Below are 16,067 nucleotides of genomic sequence, written 5' to 3'. Positions count from 1 at the left end.
GATAATTAGCAAACTGAAAACAATCTTAGTTACTGTGGGAAATCTCAGCCACTAGTCTTTAGGTGTTTCTCAAAGTCTGTGCTACTTTCCAGACTTCTTGGGAATATTCCTTGTATTTATTGCACAAAAGTATCTGTCCTTGTGAGTCTGAACCTACACGAAATGGAGGATCTCTGCACTTAAGCAGAGCTGAAAGAAAAATAATGACAGCAAAATAATGACACTTAGCAGATCCCTGTCATCAGTGTTTCAGGTTGAAAGGCTTCCCTTTATTTCAGCTCACTGCTTCCAGGAAGTTGTATTTTTCCTAAATGTACACCATTCAGATGGAGCGTTATTGATCTGAGGAAGTGAAGAAGTTGGGAAAATTCAATGACATATATATGCTTTAAAGAAGCTTATACTTCGTCTTTTTTTGTATGCAAGAAACTAAGCTCCTTAAGTTTTGATATCCGTTATCTTCTTGAACCAGCAGTGTGATTATTTTGGAAGTTGCTGGTTTCAGCATTGTTAATGACCACATCAGATTCTCTACCAGTCACAGAATAGTTAGATTAAAATGAAAACAGTGTAAATAATCACCCAGACTACATTCCTTTAAATTTATGGTAAGAAACATTTACCTCCTATTTTGAAAGGCACATGAGGAAAATCCATTACTAAGGGCCAAGTAGCCAAAGGAAGGACTAAGGAGTAACATCTCCGTTCTTCCACCTGCCTCCCTCCTCCTCACACTTCTATGGACCGTAATAGAATTAGCTTCTGACCAATGGTGGAAACAGCTAGTGAATTGGATGGCTGGCAGGGAAAAAGAGGTAGAGGCTGCAACCTTCACTTTCTGAATGGAAGAGGACCCATGGCAGGAAGGAGGCCGTAATTAGATGACGGAGGGATGACTCTTCAGTCAAACCACAAGAATGTCCCCTGGCTACCTGAACTTACTTAGTCTGCTTCTCTCTGCTGGAAGTGATGGATAGATATTATCTGAGATATTGCTCAGAGCAAACTATGAAGAGTTCACTAAAACTTATTCAGAAATTGTAACTGAACACCTCAAAAAGAGCAAGACCCTTAAGACTGACAAAACACAATTTTGTTTTGTCTAAAGTTTTTACCCACTCAAAGCATTCTCTTAATTCCTTTCCCAGAAAAGAAAATTAACAACAAAAGAACTACAAAATAGACAAAAGATTTGAATACCTGGTTTATTGGGAAAAATTCATAATGAAAAGTTCAACTGCTTCTGCTACAACTTACAAAATAATAACATGAATATAAAATGAGTTGGTTTTCATTATGTCAGTATAAATGGTAAAAAATAACAATAATAATCCATCCAATACCTATTCAGGGAAGCTCACATCCCTGAATTGTCCTATTGCATGGTTTACATCAGACATTTTAGGTCTGTTTACCAAAGAAGACCAGGTTTTAAGTATGTTTAGGTTTCTGTTAGCATTACAATCTATCAGTGCTGTGTCTATGATTAGCGCCCAGTTCATCCTGAGATCAAGAATTCAAGCTGCCTCCTTGTTTTAATGACACTTTTGTCATAGTAATTGCCTTCCGAACCACTACTGCTAGATGGCTTCATCATAGCCATCAATCCATGTTTCTATCCAGTCTACCCAGGGCCTAAACATATAGACACAAAACAGTATAGGTTTCTTCAGATAGCATTTGCCCTCACCCTAACCCCAATACTACTTAAAAAGAGAAATTTTTATCTTAGCATTTCACTACTGAAAGAGGCTTTATTACTGCAACCCACTTTGGCTATGGAGGAATACTTTCCTATGAGACATATCAATGTCAGCTTAGCACAAATGCAATCGCTCAGAATATTAATTAGAAATTCTCACAGGTGATATGCACGTAGGGAACTGAATTGTTTCTTTAAATAGCTGAAGACTTGAAGAAACATTTTTTGTTTTGTATTAAACTTAGAATGTTTGGTCACTGACAATTTTTACCAGTTTCTCTCTCTTCCCCTTAGCCCTTAATACAAACAGCCTGATCTATCTAGCAAAAACAAAAACTTGGTCCGATTATGAAATCCTGGAAGCCTTCTCACTTCTACCTTCTTCATGTTCATATTATTTTACAAATGCAGTATAAATGTTACAGTTTTCACACATAGGAAGATTTGCATATTATTAGTAACTAGCAAAAAGAAATATGTCTTTTTGAACTCCACAAAACATATGTAAAAGATGACTATGAAACTATAACACTATTTAAGAAACATTTTCAACCAAATTACTTGAGCATTTTTGACTAGTTTAGCCATCTGAACACTGCCAGTCATAGGTTCCATGTGGCCTGAACAGTTTCCAATTGGATCCAACACGGCAGCAGCGCCTTTCTTGGCTCTCCGTCACACACTAGGCAGATGTGTAGAAGTACCTGGGCTTGGCGTTGCCCAGAAGGTCATCTTCATAGTTGGGGAGGCAGCAGAAGAAGAAGGCGCAGCCAATCAGGATGATGGTGGCCGCCCACCCGAAGCCATAGGCCCAGTTATAGATGTAAGTGACAGCAGAGTCGGCATGAAGGCTGAAGGTCTGAGTGTACTTCACGGGGTAGATTACCAGAGAAATGATCTGAAATACAGCTAAATAGAAGAAAAACATCCCACCACGTGAGTGCGGCATGAATGAATTCACATGACACGTTCTGCCTTTAAGTTTGAATCCACCTAAAAACCAAATGCATCTAACAGATGGGCATGGTGGTACACCAACTGCTCAGGTGGCAGAAGTAGGAGGATCTCAGTTAGAGGCCAGCCTTGGGAATCTTAACATGAGACCGGGCTGTAGCTCAAGTGGCAGAGCACTTACCTAGCATGCACAGGGCCCTGAGTTCAATCACCAATATAGAAAACAAAAAGAGGGAAGGGGGGAGAAATCCACTGAAAACATCCTAAGCAACTAGAGGAATCTAGTTAGTCAAGAGTCAAAAAATTATTATTAGCTATTATGTATAACAGCTACCTGGAACCGAGCAGTGGCACACACACACACACACACATTTAATTCATGAAACAGAGCTAGAAAACAATTACAGTAATTCTATATTACACATGTAAGTATGTGACTTTGAACTAGAGTAAAAAGCACAAAATTGTGTTTTACATGAGAAAGCAGGATAGTAAGAGTCTAGTTTTATCTTTGTGCTTCCTGTACCAAATGTGGCTAATATATTCAGACAAAATGACATAGACATGTAGCGTGCACACACACACACACACACACACACACATACACACAGCGCTCAGTATCAACCTTCCCTAACACATTGTTGAACAGTCATTCAACAAGTGAATGATAAATAAGACAATGAACCCATGGTGGGAATGATCCATGTGGGGTGTCACCAGAAAAGCTTCCAGAGAAGACAGGCATGTGAGGAGTAAACAGAAGGGAGACACAGAGGGTGGGGGAGGGCACCCCAGGATGGAAGAACAGAAAGAATAAAAGAAGGGAAGGATCAAAGTGTTTGGGGGGAGTGGGGAGAGTATAAGCAGGGATGTGGAAAGGAAGGCAGACATCAAGATTTCTAAACTCCTTGGTGTGACAGGACGCCATGATTAATCAACATATTGACATGTTAAGCAACTTTAAAATAAACAAAACTTTATTAAATCTATTTTTGTAATCTTTTTTCAATGAGAATGCACAATTTTATAAAGCTATATCAAATGTCAATATGCTGTGTTGCATTCTCATCTCCTAACTCAGTGTCCCCTCTGCACACTGCCACGTGAACAGAATGATCGGGGTGTGAGGCGGTAATCCTAAGACACTGTTGTCACAGGAGGGGCCAACTGGCTGTGTATAGTCCTCATCGCCATTTTTCTCCCATCTTTGTTTTTTCCTATTAGTGCTAGAAATACAACCTAATCTGTTTTTCTTTTTCTTTTCTTTGATTTTTATTTATTTTTCTGCTGCTAGAAAGCCGACAGAAGTCTCCATATCTTGACTTGCTGCTTCTACTCCTCAACTCAATTAAAACAATCCCCTCTCTGGCAGTTTTTGAAGGGCAAACTTGGTACAGTTCTTAAAACATTTCTTGACTTCTTTTATTTTTTAAGTGGCAAACTTATTAAACTTTGTCCTTTACTGCAAAATATTATATGTGTAGGATACAAAAGGAATCCTTCTCTCTTTGACCTCAAATTTCCCTAGTAACCAATGTTGCATATTGTTATTTATCCATTTGGGTTCATCATACATGAAGTTATTTATTATAATGGTTTGGATGAATTCTTACAAAATTTAAATTATATCAGTGTTTTATTTTTCTGATTTTAATCCAATGACATATATAACTTAAAATCACTGTTGCTGTGAAATATCTTAAAAACCAAATAAGACTTTTCAAACATTATTAACACTAAAAATATACTGAGATTCCTAGATTTTTTATTCCTCTATATTCATTTCTTATACCACTAATCAAACTTTAAAAAGAGAGGACAAATAGAAAATTACAAAATGAGAGCAAAACGTTAGGCAGAACCTTTCAGCGACACATGTGTTGAAGCACGCTGGAAATAATTTTCTGTACAGTAGTAACCCTGCTACCCTGTTAGCTTGGGCAGCGGTGGCTAGGACTTACAGCTTTCATACTAAAAGGGAGCAATGGATGAAAGAATTTCACCAGGATACTTTTGATTATGGTAAAATATACGTACATAACATTTATCATTTTAACTACCTAGAGTATAATTCAGTAACAATAAGGACACTCACATGTTGTGTGACCATGCATTATCTAAACCCAAAACCTTTTCACCATCCATGCATAAACTCTATGTCCATTTATAAACCTCCTTAGCTGAGCATGCTGGTACACACTTGGAAGCCTGAGAAAGGAGGATCATGAGTTTGAGGCCGGGCCAGGCTACATAGCAAGACCCTGTCTCAAACAAAACAAAACAAAACATTCCCCTACTTCCAGCCTCTGGTAACTTCCATTCTACTTCTGCCTCTTTAAGTTTGTCATCTATAGATACTTCATATAAATGGAATTCATATAATATTTGTCCTTCTGTGACTGGCTTATTAATATGTCCATCATGTTCGATTCAGCGTGCATCGACATTTCATTCATTTTTATGAGCAAATAATGTTCAACTGTAGGTACATATTTTCTGCAGCCATTCATTTGCTTTTGGCTACTTTGGCCATTTCCACCGCTGGCTTCGTGAAGAATGCTGCCACATACGAGGGCTTTCTGTGTTCAAGGTCCTGTTTTTAATTCTTTTGGATATCTACTTAGCAGCCAGCTTGCTGGGTCATGGAAATTTACTAGGATTCTTCAGCGAAGGTTATTTCTAATGGTGATTAAAGCCCATGTACATCTAGTCCTCTAAGATGTAGGAAAGGAAGAGATATCAAATGCGTTTCTATAATAAGGTCTTGTAAATTTGAACTATGAAAAGCCAAATAGAAATACAAGTGGAGGTGGCGATCAACAAATTTCCTCATGCGTTTTGTTATTCCAAGTCACTTCTGCTTTCAAAATATTATTCCAAAAGCAAAGCTTGAAACAAGAGAAGCATGGAGTAAACTTGGTGGGATTTTTTTTTTTTTTTTTAAGTAATAGGGTTTGAACTCAGGGTCTTAAGTTATACTCCCGGCCCTTTTTGCTTTATTTTTCAGATAGGATCTCATGCCTTCATCCAGGTTGGCTTTGGACCGTGACACTCCTATCTCTGTCTTCTTAGTAGCTGGGATTATAAGCATGCATACCATGTTTGGTCAAACCTTGTTTGTAATCAAGAGAAAGTTTCAAATGTGTAGCACAAAGCACAGGCTGTGCCCCCCCTGGTCAGTTTCCTGAGGATCCTCACTTGTGCAGCCTCAGGCTCTGTGAACCCCACTTCTATAAGTGCAGGGCACACCACACAAAGTGGTTTTCCTGGTGGCTCATGCTTGAACTTACAGACCCCTTGTAATCACAGGCTTTTGACTTGCTTCCAAGACTGTCTGCTCACATTGGCTTTGTCCCCAGGCCTACAGCTGGATTTCTGCTCTGCTCCTGAGCCCTGGTTGGTGTCTGGAGAAACAACCTGTGGCCTGACTTTGTTGCTATAAGCACCTTGTCTTCCCACTCCCCAGAAAACCTGGCTTTGCTTCTGGATGAGGCTACATGGCTGAGGTCTTGTCCCTTTGACAGGTTCCTGCCTGACATTTCAAATAGCTCCTGCTGCTAAATAGCTAATTCTTATAGTCCACTAATAGAGGCTCATTAGGAGCCCACCCACTGCATAACTAGATTTCTTCATGTCACCTGTGTCTGAGTCACCATTTCCCCAACACAAGTTCTCCACTGCCCTTCTCTGTTCCACTGCAAAAAGCCCTTTCATGAGCCACTGCATCCTAAGATCACAAAACTCAGCAGTGACATGGTTCAAGGACACTCAGTTCCCCTCAGCACAGTGCTCACAGCAAGGCAGCACTGGGGACCACTCTGAGTCCACTGTACTTTCAGGGCTGACACAGCCCTGGTCCCCTCAGTACGTATCAGTGGATGGAGCCACCTAAGGAAGACAGGGACACACAGAGGACACACTTTGTCACATGAATGGGCAGCCCAGAATACTGTCTAAAGCATAAGAGCAAAAATCCTAAATCATATCTCTCCTCTGATTCTTCAGCTCCTGGGAACCTGTTTCCAGAATAGATCAGAAACACTAATTGCCATGGTTCTTCCTGGTGGGATCCAACACCACCCTGCTGACGCTCACTGGGGATGAATGAAGACTGACTGCTGCGTGGTCTTACCCGCCAGGGCCAGGAGGCCTCCAATCACTCTGAGGAAGACGAGCATCTGGGGTCCACAGAGGGCAAAGAAGGACAAGATGAAGCAGATACAGAGGATGATAAAGCCACAGAAGAGCATGGCGGCCGCCGCTCTTCCCCACGCTGCAAGACAAAGGAAACGGAAATTACTGAGACGGCCACAAGTTCTGTGCTGCAGATTCCAGGTCTGGCACAAGTTAAATTTGCTTATCAAATATCAGTAGGGTTTTGTTTTCTTTCTATTAGCTAAAGTTGGATGGAGGGACACATTTGGGGTGTTTTTTTTTTTTTTTTGACATTACGTAAGCACCTTCACATTTTAAGCAATGCAAGCACAGGACACTGATATACTGAGATTCAGGGATGCTTTTCTCTGAAATAAATTTCAGCTTCATTAACCATTTCTCATGTAATAATTTTGCCATTCAAAGAGGTATATGTAAAAGGTTCTAACACAACATGACCATAATAAACACTCCTGGAACTGAGCAATTCAAATTATAAACTCTTTAAGAAATGTTCCAATATCTTTAAGGGATTTTTGTTTCATATTAATGTTTATTTTCATGCAAAAATAATCACTGAGACTATATATTGATGACTAGGCAGAGATGCTACATAAAACAATTATAGAGAAGCAGCTATGATTCTACACCAAGTGTGGTAGCAAACAACCTTTCTACTTTTCTGCTTAAAATTTTATTTCTGAAGTTTTCAGAGTTTATTGCACAAGAGTTCTTAATGATTGATTTGGCCCTAAAAAAAAAGTCAGAGTGAGACAGAAAGTGACTTCAAAGTTGGAAGACCTACATGGGCACATCTAGCCCTGTGTGATTCCACTTTGCACCTGAGGAAATAGGAAGAGCCACCACACAGAAACCATCTAGAAATTTCTATCGTCCAGCCTGCACTGAGTTCCCAAACCTCTCCACCCACCTCCCTGCCTCCAGAGTTACAAACTAACACGAACACTCCCTGAATCCTCCCAAAAAATTGAGGCTCCCACAACCATCATGTCTAGGCTGGAAATGAGGGTGTACTGAAGCTCTGAGAGGTCAGATGACCTCCCATGGCCACACAGCTGGTAAAAGGTGTAGACATTTTGATTTCTAGCCTGTCTGAATGCAAAGCATGACTTTTTAAAGGTATCCAAAATGCACCCTTTTAAAGTATACAACACTGTGAGGTTTGCTACATTCACAGGGCTATACAGATCATTTTTATCCAGGTCATTTTTATCATCCTAAAAAGAAACGCTGTACCCACGAGCAATTACTCCCCCTCCCCCTGTGCCTCCAGCCCCTGCACCACTAATCTCTGTCTCTCTCAATTTGCCTATTCTGTATATTTCTCATAAATGGAATCATGCACCATGTGGCCTTTTGTGACTGACATCTTTCACCAAGCACACTATTTTTTGAGGATCATTAATTTTATAGCATCAATTAGTATTTCATTCTTTTTTATGGCTCAATAATATTCTTTTGTATAGATATCCCACATTTTGTTTATCCATTCATTTGTTCTTAGAAAAACATGTGCTCTTAGGCTTACTCTTTATTGCCTTTGGAAAGGAGACTGGTGTGCCCCTCGCCCTGGTGTCACCTCTACTCTCTAACACACACCATGGCTGTCAATGTCCTCACTTAATTCTAGGTATTTGAGTAGTCAAAACAAAGATGTGGGCTCACAGGAAAAGCAAGGGCTTGGAGCCAAGTGGACCTTGTTCATCCACTGCCTCAGCCACCTTTTGGCCACACGCCAGTCTCCTCATCTGTTAATGCAGGCTTTGTGCCTTGTTGGGAAGTTATTGTGAGGGTGCGCACCATGTGTGAAAATTGTCAGTTGTTATGCCCTGCCCAGTTCCCACTGCTCAAAGGGGTCCTGCTCTATTCCCCTAACCTTTCTCGAGGACCAAGTTTTCTTTTTTTCTCTACATCCACAAGGTTCTACATGTCCCTAAAGATTGTTCCTCACTTTCCTATTGTCACCTGTCACACACAAACCTGGGCTAAGCTCCCGCTCCCCTCTTCAACTCCCACACTCCCTCCAGGGTTTCCTCTAGCTGCGGGAGTGCCTGGGACACAGAAGGTTATTAAGGGGAAAAAACATTTTTATATACCTCAAAAATACTATATTCTTCCACAAAGCAACCCCTTGGTAGCAATGGTGAAAGGGGTAAGATGCTACATGACTGGACCTGTTCTTACTCTTCCCTGCAAATCTTGTTCTTCCTGTCAATTTTAGGGGTAGATTAGAACAGGAATGTTTTACTTTAAAGTGGAAAGGAATAAAGTCAAAATGTGATGTTTAATATGTCTCTTTTCTCACTTTGGCCTTGTCCTTCAAGTTAGGGAATATAAAAGGGAAGGAACCAAACTTTGGAAAGAGCAGTAATTAACTAATGAGAACTCCAAGCAAATCCCCCAGACCAGTGTCATATTAAGCAGTGGTGCTTACTGAAAACATAGATTCCTGGGACTCCCTCCAGACTCAGAGCTTCTGAGATGGGGCCCGGAGATCTGCATTTTAGTAATCCTGTTTCTTATATCCATAGTGAAGTGTAAGAATAAGAGAGATGATTAAACTCCTTACAAAACAGACTCAGCCCTATACAAAGAGCATGTTACCTTCAGTGTGTGACCCACTGTCAATTACAGTCTCATTTCTATAGATTATTGTGGCAACTGCTAATCATCAAGTCCAATTAAATCTGAAGTCCAATTAAATTCAAATATGCAAAGCCTTACTTCTCCTTTTATGAGTTCACAAGCTTGAGACTGCAGAGAGAGGCAACACACTGTATATGCGCTCAGATGGTTAACATGGGCAATACACTGCAAAGCAGAACGCCAGTTTTCAATACAAACCGGAGAACTTTCTTTCAAGGAACATGTTTCAATAATCAAACTTTTACAATCACATCTTAGTGTCTTAAACGTCTAGCTATTAAATCATGTATAATGGTGCAGTAAACGGTAGTATTAATTTTGCCTCTTTATCTCAGAAAATTAACACCAGCAAATTATTGCTACTATTCCCTCTAACATTTTAGCCAAAGCAATAATTTATGCTTAGTTTCAGGTACTTGGAAGGAATTAAGTAAAATAAATAGTAAATGAATTCCTGTTAAATCAACTTAGTTAAGGTCTTGGATATTTAAAATGCTGAGTCTAAAGACAATCAAAATGGAAAATTAAGCAACTTTTTGCCTTGAGAAAGGCTGCGTCAGTTGCAAAACACGTAAAACCTGCTCCTTATAGCCAGAAATCAACACCGCACTGAATCATTTAACTATCAGTTACACATTAATCTTGGCATGGTTCTAAAGATCTTAACTGATGAATGACAGACCAGTCCATGTAAGGCAGTCTACCTTCTCCTGTCAGTGACTATTTTGTTTGATGAGAAGAACCAAACCAGGTCTGAGCAGGGTGCCTGTGACCCAGTGTTCTGTCTGAGAAGGGGACCATCGGTCGCATGATCTTAGAGCATGGCTATTGTCACAACTTACATTTGAAAGGTTAAGATGGCTCTACCTTTCATCTCACTTAGTTGCCAAGAATGGGCCTAATATATATATAAATGCTACTTCTTTCAACACACAGTCCACAGGTCTTTGAAAGCAGGCTTCCCCTTTATCTAGTCAGAACACAAGTCTGTACTTCATTACTATTTTGTGTAACAAATTTCACTGCCTATCCTCAGTGTGTGTGTGTGTTTCTCATTGACAGGTGTCATCCTCTGAATTGAGATCACATAACATGTAATACTCCAAGCAAATAGATGGTAAGTTTCTCTGTAGAAATTTTTGTTTATCTTATTTCCTAAAGTGAAGATCAATTTGGAATTTTATAAATGTATTCTACATATGGTCAAAATTTATTTCTAAGCACTACTTGAAGAAGTTTATGTCATCAAAGAAACCAAAAGCATTATAAATTCACCCTTCAATAAGGTTCATCAAAGATCCCTAGAGATGAACAACAGCTGGTCATCAAACTTAGTTATAACCTGCAAGGCTTGAAACTTAAAATCAAGAACATGGAAGCCAATGAATGTCCAATAATGAAGCCAACTTTTTCCTAGGAGGTAGTTCTGAGTTCTTTGTGTGAAGAAACATGCTGTATTTTTTTATTTTACAGAAACTACACAGGAAAATGCAACATTACAAGGCAAATATGACTAGGAAAAGACCAGTAAGGACAACTGATAAGAAAAGAACAACAACAAAAAAAGTAAAAATAAACACCTTGAAAATCAGGTTAGAAATGATAAACTGAAACTTATGAAGAAAAAATCCTTTTACCTCATGATCAGGAAAGTGTAGCTAATATTCTTATCTGTCAGTAAATACTTTGGAGACTATCACTACTTCCCCCCAAAGTTAGTGCTTCTTTTCACAGATTTGCTACATTCATGAGTTTTACTGGTGGGCACCAAACAGACCAAACCAGTCAGCAGTCCACCCCCGTTGCTTAGGGTCCTGAAGACATCTACACAGCAGGCTTCTGAAAGGGTTCATTCCCTTTCCAGAACAAAGGCTTCATCTATTGGCAACAGCAAAGGCCCCGCTGGGCGATCTGTTTCTATGAGGTTCTTTATGCCCTACGAAGGACAGAACTGAAATCTGGATAGGACCATAGTTTAAAAATAAAAGATCCTATCTACAAAGAAATATGGTCATGGATGGCTATTATAGTCATAAATATTGTTTTTATATATTCAATGAGGAGGTAATCTTCAGTGACTTGGTCAAGGCTTCTGAAACTCAAAAGCTCTTGCTAATCACCTGGGGAACTTGTCACAAAGCAGACTTGATTGTGGGTGGGGGACCAAGACCCTGAAAGTCCAGCAAACCCCAGAGCAGGCCAATGATGCTGGTAGTGACACTTAGAGGGGCAAAACTCCAGAAGAAAAGCAAGATTTCACCTGCAAACAATCTACATAGGAAGGAGTAAGGAATGGCTCAGCAGAGGAAAGGAAGGGGAGCCACAGAGGCCAGCACCCCTAGCTGGTGTGAGATTCCTTTCGTGCTTGGCATTTTCTCCTCAAACTGAACCCAGTGGTACTTGACCTTTCATGTCTTCTTTTATCTAATCAATGAGGAAGGAAAATATCCTGCACAGAAAGAGGTGAAATGTACTCTGAAGACAAGATAACTAGCAGCCAATTGGAAATTCCAAATATCTGAAATCTGTCTGATGGAAGGAGGCTGGAAAGCCAGGATTTCAGGGAAGCACATTTCAGCTCAGCTCAGCTGAAGTGAGAGAGGACAAACAAATAGCATCATCCAAGAATTAGAACTGAGTGACTAGATGATAGAACTGAGTGACTAGATAAAGGGACCCCCTCTGTCCTGAGCTGCTAATGAGCCCAGGGCTTTGGTGAGAGTGAACAGCCCATGAGGCTGCACATTATAGGGCAAAGCCAAGTCAGATCCCTCAAAAGGGACAGAGGCTGTCTGCGTGGTTACTGCTAATCTCAGTTCAGATTCCAGGCACCGACTTTCCACCTCCTTCCCTTTTCTGCTGGTGCATAAACTCATCCCCATCCTTCTCCAATCTGACAAGCTGGCCTTACGATTTGAAATCTGCATAGCTGATGCTTAAGATAACTGCCAGATGAATTCTCTTCTGAAACTGGAAAAGAAGGTGCTGGCTGTGCAAACACAGTATATGTGAACACTCATTCAAGTTTAAGCTTGCAAGTTGATTGCAGTCACAAATACAGATTTTCGTGTCCTTCTTGGCAAATAAAAATCAAAAAATTTAAAACTGTTAAACTAGGTGTTACTTTAGCTCTACCATCAGGTAAGAGAAAATGCCCAGAGTATAATTTGGCCTATTGGTGAGGAAAAACAAGACGACTTGGTCATTCAAAGTTCTGTTAAAAGCCAGGCACTGGTGGCTCATGCCTGTAATCCTAGCTACTCAGGAGGCAGAGATCAGGAGGATTAAGGTTTGAAGCCAGCCTGGGCAAATAGTTTGCAAGTCCCTATCTCAAAAACAGCAACACAAAAAAAGGGCTGGTGGAGTGGCTCAAGGTGTAGACCCTAAATTCAAACCCCAGTACCTCCCCCCCCCCAAAAAAAGACTATCACTAACAGGGAAGAGTATTTTCTTATTAACATTTATAATTTTAAGGAACTATTTGCCTTTATAAAAACATCCATATTCTTTAGCGTTAACGTCAATACTTGTCAGGAATAACCTGTGACTTCACCACCACCATGAATGTATGAATGCTATATTACTCAGTAAAGAAGATAGTCAACACTTTGCAATAAAAAGTCTGTTTCTGAATAGTTAACAATGGTGAATCCAAAGTCTTTTAGAAATGGATGTACACACTCTATATTCTCTACAGAGCATAACTCTCTTCACTGAGATATTGTAATCAGAGCCACCCATCCGCCTTGTTCCTTGCTAAGCAAGATCGTGTGTTTTCATACATGTCTGAGTATGTGCAAACTGCCTATTGCATTTGAGAGACAGCATGACCTGAAAGACAATCTGCAGGGTTCAGAGATGCCTAGCTAACCACACTGTAGTGTGGAGTACATAATTTCTCCACTTGTGTGGCAATCCGAGCCAACAGTTCACGATGGATGTGGCAGAAGAAGAAAGCAGCATGGAAACTCATCTTTACCGGCAAGCGTGGGAGGGGCCCTTCCTTGGAGGTATCCTATGTATTGTTTCTTCCCACGGTCACTTACAGCAGTCTATCCTGGACTGCTGATTCGAATCGAGATCCTGAGCAAGAGCCTGGAGTCTCCTGGCATGTCATCATCTTTGCAAATAGGGTAACAGGAGTTACTCCATGGTGAGGTTAAAGCCACCAGTGATGGGCGAAAATCAGGTCTGCTGTCTCATAAAAGTGCTAGGAGATTTTTCAAGATTTGTTTGGAAAACTAAGCTTTTCCAAAGACCATTTTCCCCAGCTAATGGAAACAAACTATGCACTGGATGGGTGGGTTTTGTTTGTTTGTTCTTTTTTGTTTTTACAATGAAAAAGGATAATGCTTCAGACTTCCAATTAAAAAAAATAAAATAAAACAAACTAGAAACAAAACCTGCTTATTTCCTTCCAAAAACGAAGTAGTATCTCAGTTGGAGGTTGGAACAGCCACACCCTAAAAGGTGCGCTCACTCTGCCTGGCAAGGCGCAGTAAAACAGCACTGTGCGTGTTTCCCAAGAAGGCTGTGGCTGCAGCCAGAGTGGCGGCCCCAGTCATGTCCCAGCCAGAGTGCTGCCCTCCTGCCTCTGCCAGCTTACTTCCGGAGTGGAGGGCCTCTGAGAATTCCTTGGGTTTGTATGAGTCTTTGCAATGACGTGTAATCATCAAAATCTATTTTAAATAAAAGACCCACAAGCAAAGCTGTTCAACCCCCTGAAAGAGACTGGAGTTTGAATACATTTTAACTAAAAGATACAATTGTACTATTTCAAAGTAATGAAATCCCTTTAAAAACCTAAAGGATTTAGGATAACACAAACCTTGGCAGGCGCGCGCTTGTGTGTTTTCAGAGAAGAAAAACATAAACTTTGAGGAAAGCAGGAATTCCTTGCAGTCTTTACATTTTATTGCCTGCCTAGTGGGCACCTTTTCAGTGAAAGTTCATCCTCAGAACTTCCAAAGGATTCTAGAACAGATAAGCAACACCAAGCTGCAGATGCAGGCCCTGGAACCAGAAATAGGGTTTGGTTGGAAGCCCCGAGCTACTTTGGAGAAAGGATTAAGTTAATGGTAAAAGTGAGAAAATGAAAAACAGCAGGGTAGCTTGCTTTCTGTTTAAAACTTTAAAACTCAGTAGGTGAAACCTCCTTTGGCTTTAAAGTCATGCTCACCCACTCCCCACGCACATCGCTAATCCTAAATCTCTAGCTGTTACATCTACCGTAAGCAGGGCGGGGGAGGGGGGAGAGGGAGAGGGCGGGTGGGCACCCTGCACCCCTGTGCCTTTTCCTGTTTACAAACCAAACACCAAGGTTTCTCCAGGTTGGAAAACAAGAACACTCCAACTCGTCTTCATTTTGCCGCCCGCACAGATGTGTTCGCTTTTTAGATTTCAAATGAGGTTAAAATAAATCAATTTTCCAAACAACAATGCCGTGCTAAGCCAAAAGGCCACTCCCCAAAACAAGTGCTAACAAGAACTAGCCCGACGGGTAAGATACTGAAGTATCCATTGAGATCATAACTGCTAAAACTTTGCCTGAAAGGTCTTTCTTCACTTAGATCTAGTTAAAGGAAACCACCCTTCTGTAAAATAAAATACTTATATTTTAATCATGAGACCAAGCAGAGGAGGAAGAGAACTAGGGAAAAAACTTCGCTAGGTTTCCAAGAAAATACACTTTCTTCGTTATGGTTACTCATCTAAACCTTTGCAGTGGCTGAAATCAGGCCAGGTAACCGACAGACCTGTGAAATAAAACATGGTCTCAAGTAGGACCATCTGGTTCCGGTTTTGAGCTCAGTTCTTGCTTCATTTTGGTTCAGGTTGGATGAAGAGCCTGAGCTCTGGAAAGACTTTTTTTTTTTTTTTTTAAGCAACCACTACCCTAACCTGGTTGGGATTTTAGGTATGCAGCGGCCGCCTCAGGCCGCGGCCCGGCGGGCTTCCTGGAGGCGCCGGCAGGCACTCACCGTAATCCATGAGGCTCTGGCAGCCATCGTCGTAGGAGCCGCTGCCGCCGCCCTCGTCGAAGCACCGCCACCACAGCGAGGACGTCTGCAGGTGGTTGCTCGACTGCAGCCAGCCGCGGCCGGACAGCGCGATGATGTCGAAGGCGATGGCGCTGAGCAGGAGCAGGGGTAGGATCCACCTGCAGCGCTCGCAGGCCAGGCCGCAGCGCAGCATGTCGTCGGGGAGCGGCGCGGAGCGGAGGAGCGCGCGGGGCACGGGCGGCGAGGAGAGTGGCGGGCGAGCGCGGGCGCCGCGACAAAAGGGAGGAGGCGGCGGGAGGCGGCTCCGGGAGGAGGGAGGAAGGGAGGGAGTCCGGGGCGCGGGGCGCGGGGAGCGGCGCGGGCCCCACCTGGACGGCGGTGACTCACCGCGCGCCCGCCCCGACCTGCCCGGCGGCCCGGAGGGGAGCGGGGCGGGACACCGCGAGGGGCGGGGCGCGGGCTCGGGTGACACAGCGCGGGTTAACCCTGCCTGGGGCGACCCTGCCCCCGCGCGGGGCTCTGCGGGGCTCTGCGGGGCTCTGCGGGGCGCGCACCCCTCGTCCCCTGCCCGATCCCCTCCGTGCGCG

General features: G+C 42.0%; 1 protein-coding gene across 1 annotated transcript; it reads right to left on the bottom strand.

Moving 5' to 3' along the window:
- Positions 1-1,191: 1,191 nt before the first annotated feature.
- Positions 1,192-15,767, bottom strand: Perp (p53 apoptosis effector related to PMP22). The gene is made up of 3 exons (XM_020179423.2): positions 15,460-15,767; positions 6,789-6,929; positions 1,192-2,611 (listed from the first exon to the last, which is right to left on the bottom strand). The coding sequence occupies exons 1-3, from the start codon at positions 15,671-15,673 to the stop codon at positions 2,385-2,387; spliced, it is 582 nt and encodes a 193-aa protein (XP_020035012.1). The 5' UTR covers positions 15,674-15,767; the 3' UTR covers positions 1,192-2,384.
- Between the last annotated feature and the right edge of the window lie 300 nt (positions 15,768-16,067).

This window comes from Castor canadensis, chromosome 1, assembly GCF_047511655.1.
Source record: "Castor canadensis chromosome 1, mCasCan1.hap1v2, whole genome shotgun sequence".
Classification (NCBI taxonomy): Eukaryota; Metazoa; Chordata; class Mammalia; order Rodentia; family Castoridae; genus Castor; species Castor canadensis.
Note: the sequence above shows the minus strand (reverse complement) of the source record. Positions and strands in the feature narration are given on the sequence as shown.